General features: G+C 36.5%; 1 protein-coding gene across 1 annotated transcript; it reads right to left on the bottom strand.

Moving 5' to 3' along the window:
• Nucleotides 1–74: 74 nt before the first annotated feature.
• Nucleotides 75–18,913, bottom strand: LOC113051540 (CTD small phosphatase-like protein 2-B). The gene is made up of 13 exons (XM_026215388.1): nt 18,692–18,913; nt 13,429–13,613; nt 10,251–10,380; nt 8,437–8,586; nt 7,050–7,274; nt 6,629–6,722; nt 5,770–5,881; nt 5,599–5,685; nt 5,288–5,350; nt 5,052–5,131; nt 4,538–4,664; nt 2,812–2,907; nt 75–2,641 (listed from the first exon to the last, which is right to left on the bottom strand). The coding sequence occupies exons 2-13, from the start codon at nt 13,588–13,590 to the stop codon at nt 2,576–2,578; spliced, it is 1,392 nt and encodes a 463-aa protein (XP_026071173.1). The 5' UTR covers nt 13,591–13,613; nt 18,692–18,913; the 3' UTR covers nt 75–2,575.
• Between the last annotated feature and the right edge of the window lie 1,331 nt (nt 18,914–20,244).

The following is a 20,244-nucleotide window of genomic DNA, read 5'->3' as shown; positions in this document are numbered from 1 at the left end:
GTCTAAGGTTACATCATAATGCATAAGATGCCATGTGTGTTGACAGAGTGGCACAAAACTGATACAAGTCAGAATCATTTTCATAAAGTCTCCTTGATATTACACACCATTTGATGGTAAAATGAAGTAGCAGAAAAGGACATAAAATACAACCATCCATTCTCAAGTATCTAACATATTTTGACATAAGCTAACATTAAAATAAAAGAGCATGCAATTTTCCAAAGACTTAATTTCCATCGTATGAACAATCTTAAATAACATGTTTCAGGAAGTTACATTTAGACCTAGAGTGTTTCCCCAATGGCGCTCAAGGACATTCGCAAGCCAAATGGCTTTCAAAGATGGAGTATAAAAGAAAGCAAACCCGAAACATTCATCTGCAAAAAGTGCCCTCATTAAAAATCCCAGCTCTCACATAACAGACTGTTTACATGCGGAGAATGTTCATTGATTGTACCAACTACATACACAGATACAGCAAGATGAAAGAAGAAAAAAATGACGACAAGTTAGGTATGCATTAATACATTTGAAAATGAATACATTTTGAAAAATAGATATGACATGCCTTTTGGAATACAAATAATCAAAAATACAAAAAGATTTTCATGTAACTTTTTTTTTGACGAAGCTGCATGTTTTTAGTACAATATGCTTTGTACAAAAGTAACGCACATAACAATGAACTGGTTGTACATATGAAACAAACCTCTGCATCCTGTTTTACACTTAATACACAAATGCTCTTTGACAATCATACAAAATATTTGTCTTTGTAAGAAAGTGCCAGGGCCTAATGTAGATTCAACCCATCTCCCAACATCTGAAGCTATCATTCTGGACAAAGGATGCCATTCAGTTTAGCATCATTCGACTGCTTTGCATCAACGTAGGGAGAAGGAATAATTGGCACTAATAAAATGCTACTTACTATTTAACACTATGCTCAAAATGTATATGTAACCGTTGTTAAATCAGTCTATTCTATGAGAGAAATACTGTGCTTGTGAACTCTGTCAAACAGAGCAGGATCCTTGGGATCACAATCTCCTTTTTGCCCTTCCTATTCTCTTTCTATTGGGAAGTACCACAGGATATTTAGAAGTACACAGTAAAAAAAAAAAAAAAAATACTATGACAGGGCCACAATCCAATATAGACAAATGATGTAAACACAAACAACATAAATGGCACCAGTGACATGAATAGAAAGTGAACATGTTCATTTACAAACAGGACAGAGGGCACAAAGAGAAGGGAATACAACTAGCCTAGCCCTGCTTCACTCACCCTGAATGGCACTTCTGTAGTTTCAACTCTTACTCCGTATTACTTAATTTGAAGTATCGCATAACTGTAAAATTGAAAAGGCAATTTAAGAATGGATTTTTTTTTTTTGATGATTATAAGGTATGATTACTACCATACCTTACTCCCATACTTTCATACACACTCGTGTCACACAATAACTTGTCATGGCTACACCTCCCCACTCCCCTAAAATAAAAGAAAAACCAGAACGTCAGGCAGTCAGGTTTAAACCACAGCGATGAGACTGTTGTTGTGCTGGTGCTATAAACAGGGCTTTACCAGGCTTCAGCCCTCAATCATCTTCTTTACAGTTCAGTTCGAATAGATTAGCACTGGGCAAATGCTACATTAACTCCAAAATCTTCCATGTAATTTATACTAAAACAAAGCTGACATCTCTTTAAAAGGACACCAGTTTAAAGAGAAAAAAAATGTAAATATGAAACCATAAGGAGCAGAACCGTACTTTAAAAATATGTAATAAAAAAAAGGTGCTACTAATAAACAACTAATATGTTGCTGGCTCTTAAAAGGTGAATAAATATATATGTGAAGAGACAGCAGCTGGAAGTTGCAGAGTTCTGATGCGTTGGTAGGAAATTTCTTATTTAAACAATTAAAAAAAATATTTCACTATAAAACAGACATCACTCTGGTTAAAACCATTCTCAATCACACCATATTAAAATAAAGAGTGAATCCACTGTGCTGTGATCAGCACACAATTCATGAACAGAACAATAATCTTCCCTGAACATGCTCTTTGTTTGGCAAACAAAATGGGCCAGGAGTTGAGAGAACATTGATTTGTAGTAAACACCAAGCAAAGTGTACAGACGGGGAGGAATGCATAATGAAAACATTGATGAAAAATGAAAAAACATTCACTCACAAACTTCTGTCAGACAGTATGATTTTCTTACTGGCCATTCCTTATGAAATTGGTCAAAAGCCCAACAGTGACAACCAATCCCATTGGAGCATCAAAAGACAACATGATCTTTTTCTCCTCTGACTGCTACACATTCACTTTGTACTGAATGAAACCACACATGAAGCTCCAAACCCCTCTGGCTGCACAAATGGCAAAAAAAGCGCCAAAAAGGGAGTCATTTTTGTTTTGATGTTATCATAGAAATGTAAATTTGGGGGAATAAAAAAACAAAACAAAAAATTCAAGATTAAATGACAATGACGTTGTAATACAAAATGCATATCTGCATTTGTTGTCTTTGTTACTGTCCTGTCCCGCTATGTGTGCTCAGTCAGGGGGAAGGAGGTCATGAAGCCGAAACTGTTCACGAACATGTGGACGCACATCCTCATTCTGTGGACAGATAACAATGGAAAAGTACAATTTGTATTTAGACTCATTCATAAATTCTTATTTTTTATATATATATATATATAAAAAAATTATTACACTACATATATGTTCACAGAAGAATCTTGAGAGGAAAATTATGAAAACTAAGAGGAGGACACATTATAACATACCAATTCCACCAGTTTCTCCAAGAAAGGTACCAGCTTCAGAAGTTCATTGTCATTCTTGTCCATAAACCAGCTCTCAATTGGGATCCCATTGGAGAGCTGTGAGTGAAACATATGGGTTGGTGATTTTAGTTTTATAGATTTTCCTTCATCTCTTTCATTATTTGGTACCCTACCTAAAGAGCCCAGAAACACTCTTTACTTATGTATACTTAACAGTATCAATGAAAATGAATACTTCATTACTTTCTTAATTTTACTCCTAATATGTGCTTTGGGGAAAAAACAAACTTGAACTATTCTGGGTGGGCTGGGGGACTCTGAATATAAAGTCTAACAATAAGTGATTTAAAGCCTTGTATAGTTAGAATATTTAAATAATTGTGATTTAAAGATTTTTCTACAGTTTGATTGATCTTGTAAATGATTACAATCAAAAATGTCACTTTTAATTGGGCTGGGTATAGGGTTTAATATCTTTTAGGCACCAACCAAATTGCCTCGATACCACTGACCATCAAAAAATGTCTTGTCGTTCAGTACCAAATTTATTTTCTAAGGGTTTAATCTCATCAGCAGCATGCTTGAAGTGCCCAAATCAAGTACTGATGATTGGCTGTGGCACGGCAACAATGAAATAAAACTAGTTTACGCCAGTTATGCCCTGCGACGTGGCTCACACGAGAGCCTGTAGTGTGTAAGCGTCAGCCACACCAGCATCAAGTCCCTCTCCAAAACTACTAATAAAGGCAGCGGCGCTATGACTGGGACTCAGACAAGTAAGGTTAATGTTTAGCAAACAAAAAAACAAACTCTGCTTACTTGTAGTGGTACATGCTTGTGTACTAATTAAGCTTACGTTAGACAATGTTTGGATGTATGGCTATAGATAGTTTCTAAATTGATGCTAAAAATGCTTTAAGGTTGACCGAAACTGGTTGCACTTTATTTTACAGTACGTGTACTAACATGTACTTATACTGTGATTACAGTGTATTTATCTAAGAAAGTTCTGGTAACACAAGGTAACTACATGGGGTAGGGTTAGGTTTAGGGGTAGGTTCAGGGTTAGTACCTAGTTGTTACATAGTTATTGTAATTACTATAATAAGTACATAGTATGTACATGAGGAACAGGACTGTAAAATAAAGTGCTACCCAGAAACTGATCAAGTTCAATTCACATTAAACTAGTTATCTTGCACTTATCCATAAAGTTGGCTGTATTAACAGTTTAGCTTTATTTATTTCCTCTTCACATTAATGTTATAGCCTCTGCCCCTGCTGACCCTGGCGTGAGGAGAACTTCAAGTGTCAATCCGTTAACACTGGCAGGAAAGGAACAATGGTGAAGGAAAGGCCACAGTCACAAACTTCACGGTGAAATGTTTGCTCCCTTTGCAGCAGTGCGCCTCACATACGGACTTGAAACTGTACATTTTGAAATGAAAACTACTTGAACTTTATTAAAAGTATTTGCACTGATTTATTGTGTTGGTTACATTTTCTCCTATATGCTTTTCTGTTCCTTTGTTCAGAGTTAAAGTTTTTTTAAGAAATGTGTAACGTATACAGTACTTATTAAAACTGGTTTTACAGAATTGATTAAAAAAAAAAAAAAATTGCTCAGATTATCAAGGTATCAATATCAAACATTTTTAACCAGCCCTAGCTTTAAATACTCTTAATCTGTAATTTATTTTAATAAACGGCAACACTGACTGCTCACCTGATAAGCAAAGGCTTGTGGTGAGTTATCAATAATTATAGTCTTGGACAGGTCCCGCCCAAGGATATTCAGATCCTTAATGTAGTTTCCTTGCACACATACACAGTGCTCACGAAATAATCGGTGCCTAGAACATGTTGGAAACACACACAGGGAGAGAAGAACGAAATAAATCTCCAGGACTAGAATCAATAATACATTCAAAGCAAAGGGTTGACACCTGAGGATGGTGTGGAGTTTACATGTGCCAGAACCCAAAGCTCCCCATCTACTCCAATCTATCAAACCCTCACTGTAACCAAACCCTACAAAGAAACTCTGCACAGCAATGACAAAGCTGAGGCAGTGTTACCCAACAACTGATAACCAGCACAATTTTACATTTGAAAAGAAACCCCTTTTTTTTAAAGAAAGAAAATAAAATTTATTACTATTATACTTTAAACCGCTATATCATAAGTAAAAGTCTTTAAATAGATTAAAAGAAAAGGAAAATAAAAAGAAGTCCACAGACCGCACCAGCTGTTTCCTCGGATCGAGAATGTTCAGCAACTTGTCTGCATAAACTTTCTTAGAGGCAGTGAAGAGAATGATCTAGAAGGGAAAAAAAGTCAACAGTGGAACAACTTCAGTCCACTATGAAGAACAGATGTTAACTTAAGCCAGGGTAAAACTTTTCCATGTAATATCATTATTTATTTAGAGAAAAGGGATGAGAGGTTATGTGGAGTAAAATGGATGAAGGCTTACCTCATAAATCTGTGACATGCGTTCAAGGAACTCTCTGAAAAATGGCCTCAATCTGACATAAACCTAAGAGAAATTGTTAATTAGACTTTAGCCCCTAAGAACACAGGGTTTTAGCACCCCCCTCCCCCCCCAAACAAAAAAACTATTTAATAAGTAATCTCTCACTTATAAAAGTTTCACAAATTTCAAATTATTCAACATTTTAGACTTGAGAAAACAGACTCCTGGACACTTAGTTTCTCAAAATGGCTCTATAGCCCCCTCTAGTGTTATGTTACTGACAAAAAATGCATTCACACAAAGATTTCCACCTGGTATATGACATCTTGGAAGAGTACAGGAAAGGTTAGTGCTGCATCATCCAGCTCATTCAAGCTACAATGGACAAGGGTTTCATCCTGTTTAAGGAAAAAAAGATAATCAGCATATATGCCAAAATGAATCCCATGTAGTAGAAGTTTCCTTTGGTGTTAAAGACTGACCAGGTCAAGCACCAGGGAGAACTCGGGAGTGCTGCGAGTCTTCAGAGGAAGCGCAGGTTTGCGAGTTAGCTGCTCTTCTGTTAGTGGAGGTACATGTTTGATGAAAAAATACCTGCAAAACATAAGAATATAAATGCTTGCTTTTAGACAAAAGGCTCAAACAATACAAAACATTACAATTACAAATAAAACGTTAAAGACCCAACACAACTCTTAAAAATTCACCTTAAGTTCTATTTAAAATGCTAATGGTGGAAAGGGTTTAAACTCTTATTATACTTGGCTTCTTTTTTTTTTCCACACCAAAGGTAAGGTAGTTTATACCGTCTAGGTTGTGAAGGATCTGTCACAATACAGGAGGATTTCTTTTTTACTGCCACAGTATAGAGGTCAGACAGAATTATGTGTAGCTTACCAATAATTATGCCCACCTGATATATAATCCTTGAAAGTCTCTTTTTGCATTTATCAGAATTACAGTCAATCTATGTAACAAGATATTTAAAAGATGCCACCTGCTCAACTTCCTCTCATTTTAATGACAAAGGTTTAAAAAATATGTGTGCATTTTCAGCCCCACAGCAGTTTTGTTCTCCCTGAGAGGGTTTACAAATTAGGTTTAATTGATCCTGTACTTGCTAAATATTTGTTGTGTTTTTCTTGTTATATATTTAATATTGTTGTGGCAATTTGTAATGATTTGCATGTGTCAAAAAGGTAACTATACAGAATGGGCTAAACAACCAGGCAAGCAATAATCTGAACAACTGGCTTGATCGGGCTAGTAGAAAAAAAAGAGAAAAAAATCATATCATATTGTTAAGCTCCGAGTACGGACATTCACTAAAGGTGAACTCACGGGTCAAACACTTCCCACTCCTCTTCATATGAACCTTCAGCTGGGACAGTGAGAGAGGCGTCCACATAACCCCCTGTTGCAGGAGAGCCAGGAGCTGAAATAAAACCGAAAACATAAAGTGTATTCTTAATACACCTTACAGTTCAAAAGTTTGAGGTCAGTGTTATTATGTTTTTGAAAGAAATCTCTTATGCTTACCGAGCATTACTCTTTTCTATTTGGATACAATTTAAATGTAATGTATTCCTGTGATTACGATTACTCTGTTCTTCAGTGTCACAAGAAACTTCAGAAATCATTCGAATATACTGACTTGGTGCTCAACATACATTTCTTATGAATCAAAATGCTGAAAAAAAAAGGTAAAAGGAGACTGGGTCTAGGTTTGGGCTTAAGTGAAGCAATGTCATATCTTTCACACCTGTAAGAGGAGGCAGGTCAGAGTGGGGGGTGTTTTCACTCTCCTCTGCAGGTGTGTGAGTGGAGGGTGGAGGTCTGAAGGCAGAGGGCATGGCACTGGTATAGAGAGAGACACTTAGGGGCTCTTTAGATGTGGCAGTACTGCTGGGCATCTCTTCTACTTGCTCCATTTCTAGCTGCTTCACGATCTCTTCTGCCTCCACCACCTGGCCTGGGGAATCTGAGGCTGACACGACAAGACGGGATGATAGTGAAGGAGAAAGAAGGAAAGAATAAAACACGGCAGGTTATTTGAAGTAATAATCTGAATAAAGGTGCAAGTGTTTGTATTTTTGTATTACGATCTTCAAAATAACCATTATGAGGAATCCAGGATAGACTTTGATATGGCTTATTTTATTATTATTATTTCTAAGTGTAAAACTAGTGTGAAAGGATATAGGATGTATAGTTGCCTAGTTACTCTTGGTTAAGTTCACAATATTCAAAATGACAGTCCCGCTTTCCCATTTCATCTGAATCCATCTCATGAGGACAAAATCTACCTCAGGACCATAAGAAACGTTTTTTTTTTTTCCAGCATTGACATTTTATACAAAACTTTCTCTCTTTTTTTTAATGATCATGTGTCATCTTCAGAGGTGGCTTGTGAAATATAAACAGAAATTTGTGGCTTTTCCACAAATCTGGCTACACTACCATTCAAACGCTAGGAGTTAATAAAAAAATTCAAATAATTATAAAAATATTAATTAAAAACAAATGAAATTAATGTTCATTCAGCAAGAACATCTTAAATGTATAGTTCACTCCAAAATGACAATTCCATGAAATCATAAATCATTTAATTTGACCAAAAGGGACAGTCATTTATAATGTTATAAAATAACATATTTCAAATAAATGAAAATAGATTACATAATTAAGCAGATCTGTTTTCAACATTAATTATAGGAAGAAATATTTATTGATCATGAAAGCATATTAGAATGATTTTTAATTGTAATATTCTACAATATTACTGTTTTTACTGTATTTTTTATCAAATAACTGCACCATTGGTGAGCATAAGAGAATCCTTTCAAGAATATTACTGATATTCTTGAACTTTTAAACAGCAGTGCATATGAAATTACATATAATCTAATGTTGGATGTTTATTTAACAAAGACTACTCTTCTTAAAGTAAGAAGGCCATCATTGCCAAGAATGAAGAATGCTTTATCATTAAAGTTTATTTAAAATACATATTGTACTGAACCACACAGGTACATCAGAACAATATTCTAAAAAGTTTGTCCCAAGTGTTCATGTGTCAACTGATGTAGAAACAATTTAAAATGATCGTTCACGTCTTTAGTGTTTAGTTCAGTGTTTTTTTATCTCACCATTTTTATTTGCTGGTGAGAAGAAATTGAAGACAGGAGAAAAGATGGTTCCAAGCAGGGTGGTGCGAGGTGGACTGCTCACAACCTCCTCAGAGTCGTCTAATTTCCCATTCGGCTTGACAGGCTTACTCGTGTCATGGTTCGTTGTTTCTATAGGACAAAAGTATGAAAAGAAAAACAAACTGAAAATTATAAATGCAGAAGAGACCATTTAAATCTCCAACTCCATATAGATTTATTACTCTATATTTGTTACTTTCCTTCAATTGACTGCTTGATACTGAAACCAGAGACTTTATTTGCAATTTTGATCTTTTATTTTTATTTGGATTACTACTGTAGCAATTTGTTTCATGCCACAGAGCGTCTCTTAAAACAGACACAGTAGACAGACTTGTGTTCGTAGCTAAAAACTTGTTTAAAATTTTTTTTATTTACATATCCCAGTTTAACAATTTCCCCCAGTTTGTTTATTAATTAAATCCAAATGCAAACATATTGAGATATATATAGAATATCGTAAAAAAATTGACAATATCGAGATTTTTTTTTTTTTCATTTATCGCCCAGCCCTACTGTTCACTAGCATATTAGTTTTTGCTGTTGTAATCATAATGCCAAATCATGACATTTTACTGGTATTAATACTAATTTGAGAAGCACAGATGTATTGGCCAATAATTGGTACCAGCAATTGTTCAAAATCAGCCAATGATCAGTGCCGATTATACCCTGTCAATCACACACACATAAAAAAAGATTGTCAAGATTAACATGACAATAATGCATTACCAGTTAAAAATTAGCGACATTAAAGCAGGCTCTATTTGAATCTATGAATCACCCTCAGGATAAGCCAGGGTTGCCTGATGCACAGATTTTCTATACACCAAACATTATTTCTAGCGTGCCTTCCATTTAATAATTCCAAAGATCTTCGTGCTTTCTTACTTCTGATAAGAAACAAAGTCTCATATTTCAAATCCTGTACATTAGATCACGAAATTCAAACAATGAATGCCATTTTGATACTTGTAAATGTCACGTGACAGATTGTAGTAGCACCATAGTTCAAGCAGCAGTTTGGAGCACAAGTGTTCTCCACTTTAATAAGTTTAATAAGCAAAATAAACACGAATGAACATCAGAAGGCATGTTGAAATATACAGTATAGCTTACCAAAATGTAATGTTTAATGTCTCAATCAGTGTTTCAACCATGGAAAGATAAATATGAACAGTATGTCACTTAACGTGGCATTCACCCCAGCAAAGTTATCTACCGTTCACAGTTAATTAGCTAGCTGTAAAACACGAAAAAGGAGCTTTTTTTGTTTTTGTTTGAATAAATCTGGCATGAAAACTGTGCGAAAATGAGTTGTAAATAGACATTTCAATTTTTATTTGAGTGTAATTATGATATGTGAAAATAAATAGCAGTTGAATATAATAGGGCTTTAGTTCATTTTAACCTGTAATAACAGGGGTGCACATTAAGTGGTATGCAGATGTACATGTGCGACTAAAATAAAAAATGTGAGGCGTAAACTTGTTCAGTACCAAACCAAATCTCTAGGTGCTCTCATGAGAACAAGACTGAAAAACTTATGTGCATCTCTGAATATTATAGTAATGTGCCAAAAGATAAGTGTTTGCTGTGTAATTAACAGCATCAGTTAATCGGCTAATGGTATCGGCAGAGAAATTCAGTATTGGTGCATCTCTAATACTAATGACATTTGGGTATAGCGACAGCTTCTGTGCAGACTAGTGAATCAGTTTTCATTGTTTAACCAGGCAATGCAAGGGACTCACCTCCATTGACAAAGCTTTTTCTGCGGGCCCTGTAGATGCTTTTCCTCTGCAGGTCATTTTTCCTCTGCGGGGTGGAGGTGATCAGCTCACAGCTCAGATGATTCCTCTTTGCTGGGTTGTCCTGCTCCACCTGAAACACCAACAGTCATGCAAGAGTTTTATACACACCAGTTTTAACATGTTTAAGGTTAGAGATAGTTGAAAACCTGTTATTAATATTTAACTCCAAATGAAAATGCTAAAAAAGAAAAAAAGAAAAAAGAAGATGCAACCATTTTGGCAGCATATGCTGTGCAACATCAAAATATATTTGGGACCATTTGTGTGGTTTTTAATTCTATACAAACATTTGCGAATTACTACACAGTAGGTGCCTGCTGTAAGCTGATGTAGTGACTGGCACATAGCTCAAGCCAATGTTACATGACCAATTCAACTTCATCTTTCTTGACATTCTTAACTTTAATGCAAATTTTTAGATCGGTTATAATATTAGGCACTCACTTGTACTTTGTGTTTTTTTTTTTTTAATCTGTTCCAGATTTGCACACTCTGCATTTCAATCATTTTCCAAAATGTTTCAAGTTTAGACTGCATTTTCTGTTCATCTTGCCTCCATTTAACGCATATTCAAGTAGTGTTTATAAGTGCAGTAGGACTGCAAAGGGCTGTCATGTGCATCTCGTCAGTAAAGTGTGATTATTTTTTGTGATTAGTAAATCTCCCTCAGCTGCATTCAGATGGAGCATCATTAATACAATATCACTTTCATAAATCACAGATGAATCGCCTTCGATTATGAACGTGATATTGCTGAAATAACTGAACACTGGAAATGCACTCAAAATCTCAACAGATTTGAAAACAATACTGCTAACTTTGTAAACAGTTACAGAGGAAAAACGGATATCCTCTGGTATGTAATCATAATCTAAAGCTTAAAAAGAAAAAAAATAACATACTCCGCAATTTCCCAAAAATTTATAGACTGGCTCTGACTTTCTGCAACTAGCGTCTACTTGTCCAGGCTGTCAATTTGAAGCAAAAATCTGAGAAAAAGTTTTGTAGTGTATTTTAGCCTTTAGAGTTAAAAAGGGTGAGAATCACTTCCCCAAGTCAAATTGAGGCAATCTAGAAATCAAACAAGAGAATCGAATACCTTTACTGAACACAATGTGAAGCCCTGATGCATGCCTGTTAAAGCCAACCCTACCTACTGTCATTATCTGAGTGCTGTGGAACCACAGCTAAAATTAGAACAGGACTGAGCTCCTAAGACAAGCAGCGGCATTCTACCATGCATTTGTGGGGGAATATGATACCAGGCAGTAGCAGATTTAGGTATGGGCAACTGCCCACTGTGGCATCGGGCACCCACACAAAAAACAAAACTGAATGCACAATTGGTGTTTTTACCACTCATTTACACTGCAATATCCAGAAATATGTCATCACTCTGTGGGGCAGTTAACCTGGGGTGTGTTTCCCAAAAGCATGGTTAACTATGGTAGTTTGTTTCATTGAACTCCATTGGTAATAATGGAACTTATGACCATAGTTGCTTTTGGGAAAGGCACCCCTTGTTAGGACTCGAAGTTTGTGCCTGGAGAAGTACTCTCTCACTCAGACACAGGTGAAGGCTAAACCAACTCCACAAGTCTAATGTTCAAACGAATATTTATACACATCACAAACCAAACTTTTTAGGCATGTACCAGATATGGGTGTCAAATTGTTGTTTTTTTTTATTAAAGCTGCACTAGGTAACTTTTGTAAAAATAATTTTTTTACATATTTGTTAAACCTGTCATTATGTCCTGACAGTAGAATATGAGACAGATAATCTGTGAAAAAAAAAAAAAAAAAAAAAAAAAAAAAAATCAAGCTCCTCTTGCTCCTCCCAATCGTCCTATTGCCATTTGCAGAAATCCATCGCTCCCGGTAAGAAACAACCAATCAGAGCTGCGGTCCGTAACTTTGTTTGTGTTCAAAATGTAGAAAAATGTATATAATAAGCGAGTACACCATGAATCCATTTTCCAAACCGTGTTTTTGGCTTGTCCTGAATCACTAGGGTGCACCTATAATAAGTGTTTATATTCGGACTATTTTAGATTGCTTCGGGATTCTTCCGAAAGACGCAAGCAGTTCTGTTTATTAACCGCTAGAGCGTCAAAAGTTACCTACAGCAGCTTTAATAATGAATTTGTATTTAACGTGATCACAATTTAATAAAAGATTGTAAATGACATTTTCATTTCCACTTTTAACATATCGCATAAATAACAGAAAGAGAACAAAGAATATTTACATTATCAAAGAACATAACTAAATAACAAAAAAAAAATCAACAAGTCCTATTATAATCATTGAAACTGTCTACATTTTTAAATGAATCTCTTACTTACATTGTAAATATATACTTTGTTGTTTATGATGAGAGTTTGTGAGAGTGTAGAATAGAGTAAACCTCCAGAGTTTCAGCAATGTCTCATCTGAACACCTCTGATTGGTTATTGAATTCATAAAGGGAATTGTGTGTGATTGTTTATATATGTGCAATACTGTAAAAAAGTGAATTAATAAAAATATGCAAAAACATGAGATGCGGCATGGGCAGACAAACAACACTTTTCAGTAAGCACGTTGCTTAAGCCACTCTCACAAAGGTGATTTAAGTAGGAAGAGTGGAAGGTAAGCCAGGAGCCCATTTAGGAAAAGAGGAAAGGGGAAGTGTACAAAAGAAAAATGGTATCTTTGCAGCTATCACGCTAAACTAAGCTAATATATCACATAAGTTATGATGCAATTTTATTAAATATAGGTCAACAACATTTTTTTTGTCCAACTAGCTTACATAACCAATCATTAAAATGTGATTTTATAATATTTATTTATATTATAAAAGTCAAACTTTATCGATGTTTTTACTGTACAGTTGTGCAATACATTTGTTAATTTAAAATATATATTAATAAAAACAAAATTTTCTCAATTAATTTTATATAGGGTTGGCAGAAGGGCACCATACAAGCTAGAACTGTCACTGATACCAGGTCTTGCTGTCATTCTATTCAAGAACATTCTGGGCAACAATAAACAAATCCAAGAAAAGGGCTGTAATGGCCTTACGATTATGAACTCTACACAATATACAACAAAATAAAGAGAGGCTCACCTTTATGGAACTTCCATGGATGAACTTCTGGATGCTGGACAGAAGGCCCTTGCTTTCACCTGAGCACTCCTCCATCTCAGAGTGCTTCCGCTTGTTCCGGGCCGTGCAGGGCCTGCAGGCGACGTTCGGCTGCTGAGAAGACTTGCGCATTCTCAGCCTCATTTTGTTAAGAGTCACATGTAAGACTGTGGGGAGAAACAAGATAAAACAGAAGATCATACTCAAGGTACAGAAAGACAACAAAACTGCATGGAGAGAGTAAAACAGTAGGAATTCACTCCATTTAGCAACAACCTTGAGAGGTCCAACTATGACCACTGGTTCTCACACACAGGTAAATGAATCACACTTTTATGGTTTTTAATTAATTATGGTGCTTAGCTCACTTCAGCCAAGTGCTCTAGCCACAGACATCTGGATGTATTCAAGACAACATATCCTTCAACATAATTCATCATTTAGTTCAAGCACCTCCACAGTCTCAACTACAAAAGCATTATTATTTCTAACATAGAGAAGAATTCTACATGGACATGCTTTCTTCTGCTGAACCCAATTAAACATTTTTAAGTGCATTTTGAATTTTTTTTTGTCCATTCCATGAAAGTCACTGGGATCAAAAACAAGACCCTGTTGACTTTCATTGCATGAGCATTAAAAGAAACCGGTTTAAAAAAAACACACACAAAAAAAACCTTTACAGGGACAGGTGTGGACTAACAAGGGTGAGTAAATGACAATTTTGGGCTTTTTCAGTATTACTTTTTATTGCTTAATGCACTAGCAAAGAGAAAGAAAGGTGAGGAAATCACAGATCAACAGCAAGCAGCAGTTTCTTGCAAGACAAAAAAAAAAAAAAAAAGACAAAAAAAAAAAAGAGAGAAATGAAAAAAGGACAGGGAAAAACAGCTAGCCTAATGTTTTCCTGATGTGGAGGAAGTGTCCCTCTCTTCTTTAAAGGCAGCCCTGTACATCAAGGGGGGAAAATAATCCTGAAATTAACTACAGAGCTTGGTCGTGTGTCCCCCCTCCTCAAAGTGTGCTTACACAACAACTGACCACCAATACGCTCCACCATTTATGACCCTTCAGGAGTTACGCCAGGTCTGACTGTTGCTTCCAAACACTAGTGATTAAGAAATCTAACTACAATAACTTAGAGAAGATGCACACTAAAATTAAGAAACACTTTCTCCAGGATATCAATGGATTTCCAAGGACAAAGCTTTGTAGATCTAACAAAACATGAAAAACACTACAGTAGATTTCCTACGTCCTCCCAGGTGCCTTTGTAATCACACGCAGGATACTCTGATACACAAATACACAGAGAACCCAAATTGCACTGAACATGAGAACTAACAGTCTACAGAAAATGAGTTTTATATTTTAGGAGAGGAAAGCAGAGCTCCTCCTGCCACGGCTGCAGTGTGCAGGAGTTAAACAAAGAGAAGCAGCGAGGACAACGAACTACGAGACATACTGCAAGCATAGAAGCATGCAAGAGACAGGAGAGGAGAGGAATGGCGAAAAGTAAAGAGAGAAAGGCTACAGATGGTAATACATCTCAGTTTTTTCCTTAACCACCACAAATGGTGACTCATCCACTGCCTCGAACAGACATCATGCCAAGACAGCAACCTCACAACAACACTGAGGAGCTAAAGCCTTTCTGCTAGAAGAACAGAGGCACAGTGATATTCAACAGTCTTCAACAGCAGTTAGATTCAATAAAAGCTTGTTTAAATCTAATGTAATACATCAAAATAAAAATGATGATTGCAAAATCATTCTCTGACCTCTTCCACCACAGCAGTTTTCTGAAAGTCAACATGTTCTGACAGAAAAAAAATTTAATGAATTAATTATTAAATAATAAACACAAAGTTGGTTTGAAACAAAAACATGCCCTGACAGACCAGCAGCAAATTCAAGGCTGCTGACACATTTCCAAGAACTGATCCCTGAGGCTTTGTTTTTTTTTGACTCTTACTTTTTCACCAGGGCTGGTGCCGGAGCACAACCAGGGTGCCCCTTTTGCCACTCAAAAAAGTCCTGGGCCTGTGCCCAGATCCTGGTTTTGAACCGGCACCGAAACCTTACTGGTCTTGACAAGTGTCATCAGTAGGCAGAGTTTCCTTCTGAATGAGTGCAACTATTGGCTGAGCACCGGCTCCTCTCCGGCACTAGTCCCAGTGGAAAAGTACATTATAAACCTGACAGTGTAACTGCTGAACATGGACATGTTACTTAATGAATTAGCATGACACGTAAAGGCTTCACAGAAAATAACAATGCACTTTGTTGGTAACCTGTCCCATAGTAGCCAATAGCCATACAACTAGGACAGGTTCTCTTCTTAACTGGGAACCCCAGTAAAATTCCAATGCAACAAAAATGTTTTATATTTAAGTAAGCATTATTTACACACTATTATAGTACTTTATTTGTTTTAAAATATACCTGAAATATATATTATATGCAGTTTTAGTACTTAAAGGGTTAGTTCACCCACAAATTAAAATTAGGCCATAAATTTCTCTCCCTGAAGTCATCCTAGGTGTACAGAAGTTATTTAAAAAATTGTCTTTGATCTTTCAAGCTGTTTTATCCCACTGCACTGCATCGGTCCAAGAGAAGTTTAATAAAAAGTGCATCCATTAAAAACTCTTGGCTTATATCGTAATCTTCCAACATTCTTCTTTACAAATCCTTGTTTTGTACTTATAATTAGGGACTACTTTTGTTTTGATCTCTCTGCTGCATTTCGGCGTGCATCACTTCTGAGTGGCGAATGCGCAAAGTTGAACTCATACATCATTCCTCTGGAACTCCTTCATTTACAACTGTGAACGCAAGCTAGATTAAAGTGATTATTACGTTTTGAATATGGATATTTTTCTTACAAAAATGCACCAATTCGCTAAAGAAGGCCTTTGTTCACCCCCTCGGAGCTGTGAGAGACACTTGTTTTTAATGGATGCACTTTTTATTAAACGTCTCTAGGACTGATGCAGTGCAAAACCGCTGAGTAGCAACAAACAGCTTGAAAGATCAAAGACATTTTTTTTTAATTAACTCAGACTGGATTCATCTGAAAAAAAAAATAAGTAATACACACCAAGGATGACTTCAGGGTGAGTAATTTATTGTTTAATTCTCATTTTTGGGTGAACTAACCCTTTAAAGGTGCTGTATGTAGGATTGACACTGAGTGGTTGAACTAGGTATCGCAGTGCAAATTCAAAATATCTGAAAGGATTTTTTTCACCTAGACCCTCCTCGTCAGACTTGACACACACACGCAGGTTGCCAGATTGACGACACCAACAGGAATGAGTGCACTTGATGAATAAAAAGAAATACACTGTAGCAAATTGGCAGTGAGCAGGTTTCACAAACCAAAACAGAGAACGACATTCCAGCCCGGAAGGCACATTTTCAAAAAAGAATAACTGACTGCAGCATTGTTTCTGAAATAAACTATGTTTTATAAGAAACATTTCAGTATTGAGAGATCCAAGTGCTCTGAACTTTTGTATATTAAGGCTAGTCATAATTTTTGCACCAGGCATGCATTAAAAGGATATTTTTTTGCTTCCGGTTTCAAAAACTAATGCCAAACAACGGACTGTAATGTATAGAGGAATGAAAATATGAAATGAATTGCCATCGGATATTACATGTTTTTTTAACAAGTAAAATAAGGTTTTTAAAAAATAGTTAAAGAAATATTTAAATGGTACAGTACTCAGTACATTGCTGATTTAGATTTTTTTGAATGAATTTTGGGTTTGTATGTTTTATTGTATTCGTTTTTATTGTTATGGATTAATGTAATTTTTTTTTTTTTTTTACTTGTTGGACCCCAGAAAGAATAGCCACTACCTTGGTAATGGGAGTTGTTTAGGCTAATGGGGAACTAAATAAACAGCTAAACAATTATGTTAGCTTAGCATGTTTCTTAAATATCTGCAAACATTTTATAGTATTTTACATTTTACTAGAGTCAAAAACGTACATACAGCACCTTTTTAACTTACTTTTACAGTTAATGGCTACGACAACATTTCTAATTTTCAGTTTTGTTTTTCCATCTAAAATTCTTATTTTGTCAGCATTATTTTAATTAATTAAAATAATTTCAGTAGTCTTATTTTACAGTAACTCTGCGCTGTGTACCTTAAAAATTGTGAACTCTGACCTGTGAGTTTGAAAAACAAATGTTTGACAGCACAGAGTATCTAACTTCTTGGATGAATATCAAAAATACAAACTTAAAAGCTGTATAATTTGCAAATAATTTCACATTTGTAACACCTGCTTTTTATGAAGAACAATAAGAAATGCAACACGCCAAGCGCTCACAATTGTTTCATGACAGGGTGCAACCTTGGCAAATTGCATTTGGCATTAATTCTAAAAAACTATAACCAAACACTAAATTGTTGTTTTTACACATTTTTTTAGAAGGTTATAGGCTAATGTTATGTCTGAGTCACGAAAAATAATAGCAGTTACAAAATATACATATGATTTCGGCAGAATATAAAACGTGCATTGTGTTTTTACCTCAAAAAAAAAAAAAAAAGAAAAAAAAAAAAAGGAAGAACATATTCAAATTTCTTAAAATATTGACTTGACAAAGGAATAGCACTGGTTGAGGAGCACTGCCCTGCAGTCAACTAACTACAATCGGTCAATCTTTAGAAAATACATTAAGTGTTAGCTGATAAACCTCATCAGACACTTCAGATAAAGATGAAGTTCAGCCGCTGAAACAAGAACAGTGTCGTAGTGGGCGGGAAACATACGCTAAAGAGATTCTGTACACAAGACAAGCAACTTTCTCGCGATTTCCCTCGTTTAGCCAGACATTAAGAATAACTGTTCTGACAATGATTACACGACTCCAGAGCCTAAAATGTGAGATGTATTTTTACATGCAGCAAACGTTCTTGACACATCTGTGCATGTCTATCTTCAGTGCAGGACACATGCAAGCATTATCTCCGTAGGAAACCAGTTTCTCGTGACTCGCCGTTACAAGAAGAAGCCTCACGTGCCATTCAACACAGCCGGCAATATTTTAATGACAGGAGAAAGCGCGGGAACGACTCGCGAAGACGGCAGCTGCCTGGCCGCGCATATAGGTGCTACGGGAGCGAGCCGAAACACAGCGAAACATTTCCGACCGGAGCGAAAGGACGGGTGTTTTGGGGGAACCCATATCACAAGCAATACAGACTGGTTAATAACTTACTGGGCGAATCTCCGGGGATCGAGTAACAGGATAACGGTCGTTTTCAGGGCTGCTGACACTCGCTGTTGTTCGCGTGCCTCTTCAGACGAGATTCACCTCTGTCCTCCCCGCACCTCTGGACGCCATTTCCCGCCTCCGTACCCACACAGTCAATCGCAGGTACCCGGATGAAGAGAGGAGCGAGCATGCGTCCTGCGGCGCGCGTCCCACACCCCCTTTCTGTTGTTCCGAGAATCAAAACAATATTGAGGCTTTGCAGTGCTACAGGTTTAGCGTACAGCATCTATTAAAATACACATAAAAGTAGCGGGAATCATAAATAAAACGTGTGCTTTAACAAAAACGCAGAGCGGAGATTAATTCCTTTTCAAAACGGAGTCAGTGTCGGAATTTAACATTACCAGGTAACGTTAGCTTGTCAGGTAAACTAGCAAATATGTATTATTTTATTACAATTTTTTTTTTTTTGACAGGAATGTGGCTCCGACAAGTAAGCCTATAAATAATATAACAGAAGTCGCAGACTTGATTAACTAAATAAAATCCCTGTCTGTCAGATTGTAGAAGTTTTACAATCCTAAGGTTTGAGAAAGTTTTAAAGTTTAAGATAGAAATGTTTAGATTATAGATAAGAATCTAAGAGTTTAAAGTTCTTAGAAACATAATAAAGAATGTCAGCTTAATTGAGTCTAACCGGCTCGAGTGTTTTTACACTTTTTATCAGTTGGAGTTTGAATAGTCTTGGCTCATTTGAACAATAAAAGTCTATGGTAATTTCCCCAGTTTTAATCGTAATTTTTAGGATAACCGTAAGACCGATCAGTTAGAAAAAGACAGGGCACAAAAGCCAGTACAGCCTGAGGGGTCTGGGCCGAATTTGTTGGCTTGAGCTTGAAAGCTCTAGAACGGGGTCTCCAAACTTGTTCCGGGAGTCCTGCAGAGTTTAGCTCCAACCTGCCTCGACACACCTGCCTGCAAGTTTTTCTAGTGTGTCTAGGCACAGTGGACTCCAACCCTGCTCCTGGAGAGCTACCATCCTACAGATTTTAGCTCCAAACACACCTGAACCAGCTAATCAAAGTGTTGAGGGCTACTTTATAATTAGACGGGTGTGCTGGAGCAGGTGCAGGACAGTAGCTCTCCAGAAGCAGGGTTGGAGATCCCTGGCCTAGCAAGACCTTAATTAGCTGGTTCAGGTTTAGTTAGGGATGGAGCAAAACTCTACAGCAGTGGTTCTCAAACCTGTCCTGGAGTACCCCCAGCCTTTCACATTTTGTGTTTCTCACTTATTTATCACCCGATTCAGATCATCAGCTCATTAATGGAAACTGCAAGACCTGAAGTAGGTGTGTCAGATATATGGAGACATACAAAATGCGCTGTGCTGGAGGTACTTCATGGTGAGGTTTGAAAACCACACATCTACAGGAATCTGGCCCTCCAGGACTGAGATTGGAGACCCCTGCTCTAGACTATGCATTTAGAAATGTAGTCTCAGAACAACAACAGTAGTAATCTTAAATAGAATATCAGCAGGCAGGCTTTTACAATCC

The sequence above is a fragment of the Carassius auratus genome, chromosome 32, assembly GCF_003368295.1.
Source record: "Carassius auratus strain Wakin chromosome 32, ASM336829v1, whole genome shotgun sequence".
In the NCBI taxonomy this organism is placed as follows: Eukaryota; Metazoa; Chordata; class Actinopteri; order Cypriniformes; family Cyprinidae; genus Carassius; species Carassius auratus.
The sequence above is the reverse complement of the archived record's forward strand: the minus strand, read 5'-3'. Positions and strand labels throughout refer to the sequence as shown.

Coding starts and splice junctions, on each gene's coding strand:
- LOC113051540 (XM_026215388.1), bottom strand. CDS start 13,590: ATGAGGCTGAGAATGCGCAAGTCTTCTCAGCAGCCGAACGTCGCCTGC. Junction 5,686..5,769: donor TCTCCCTGGTGCTTGACCTG/GTCAGTCTTTAA, acceptor TTCCTTAAACAG/GATGAAACCCTTGTCCATTG. Junction 5,351..5,598: donor TCCAAGATGTCATATACCAG/GTGGAAATCTTT, acceptor AATTTCTCTTAG/GTTTATGTCAGATTGAGGCC.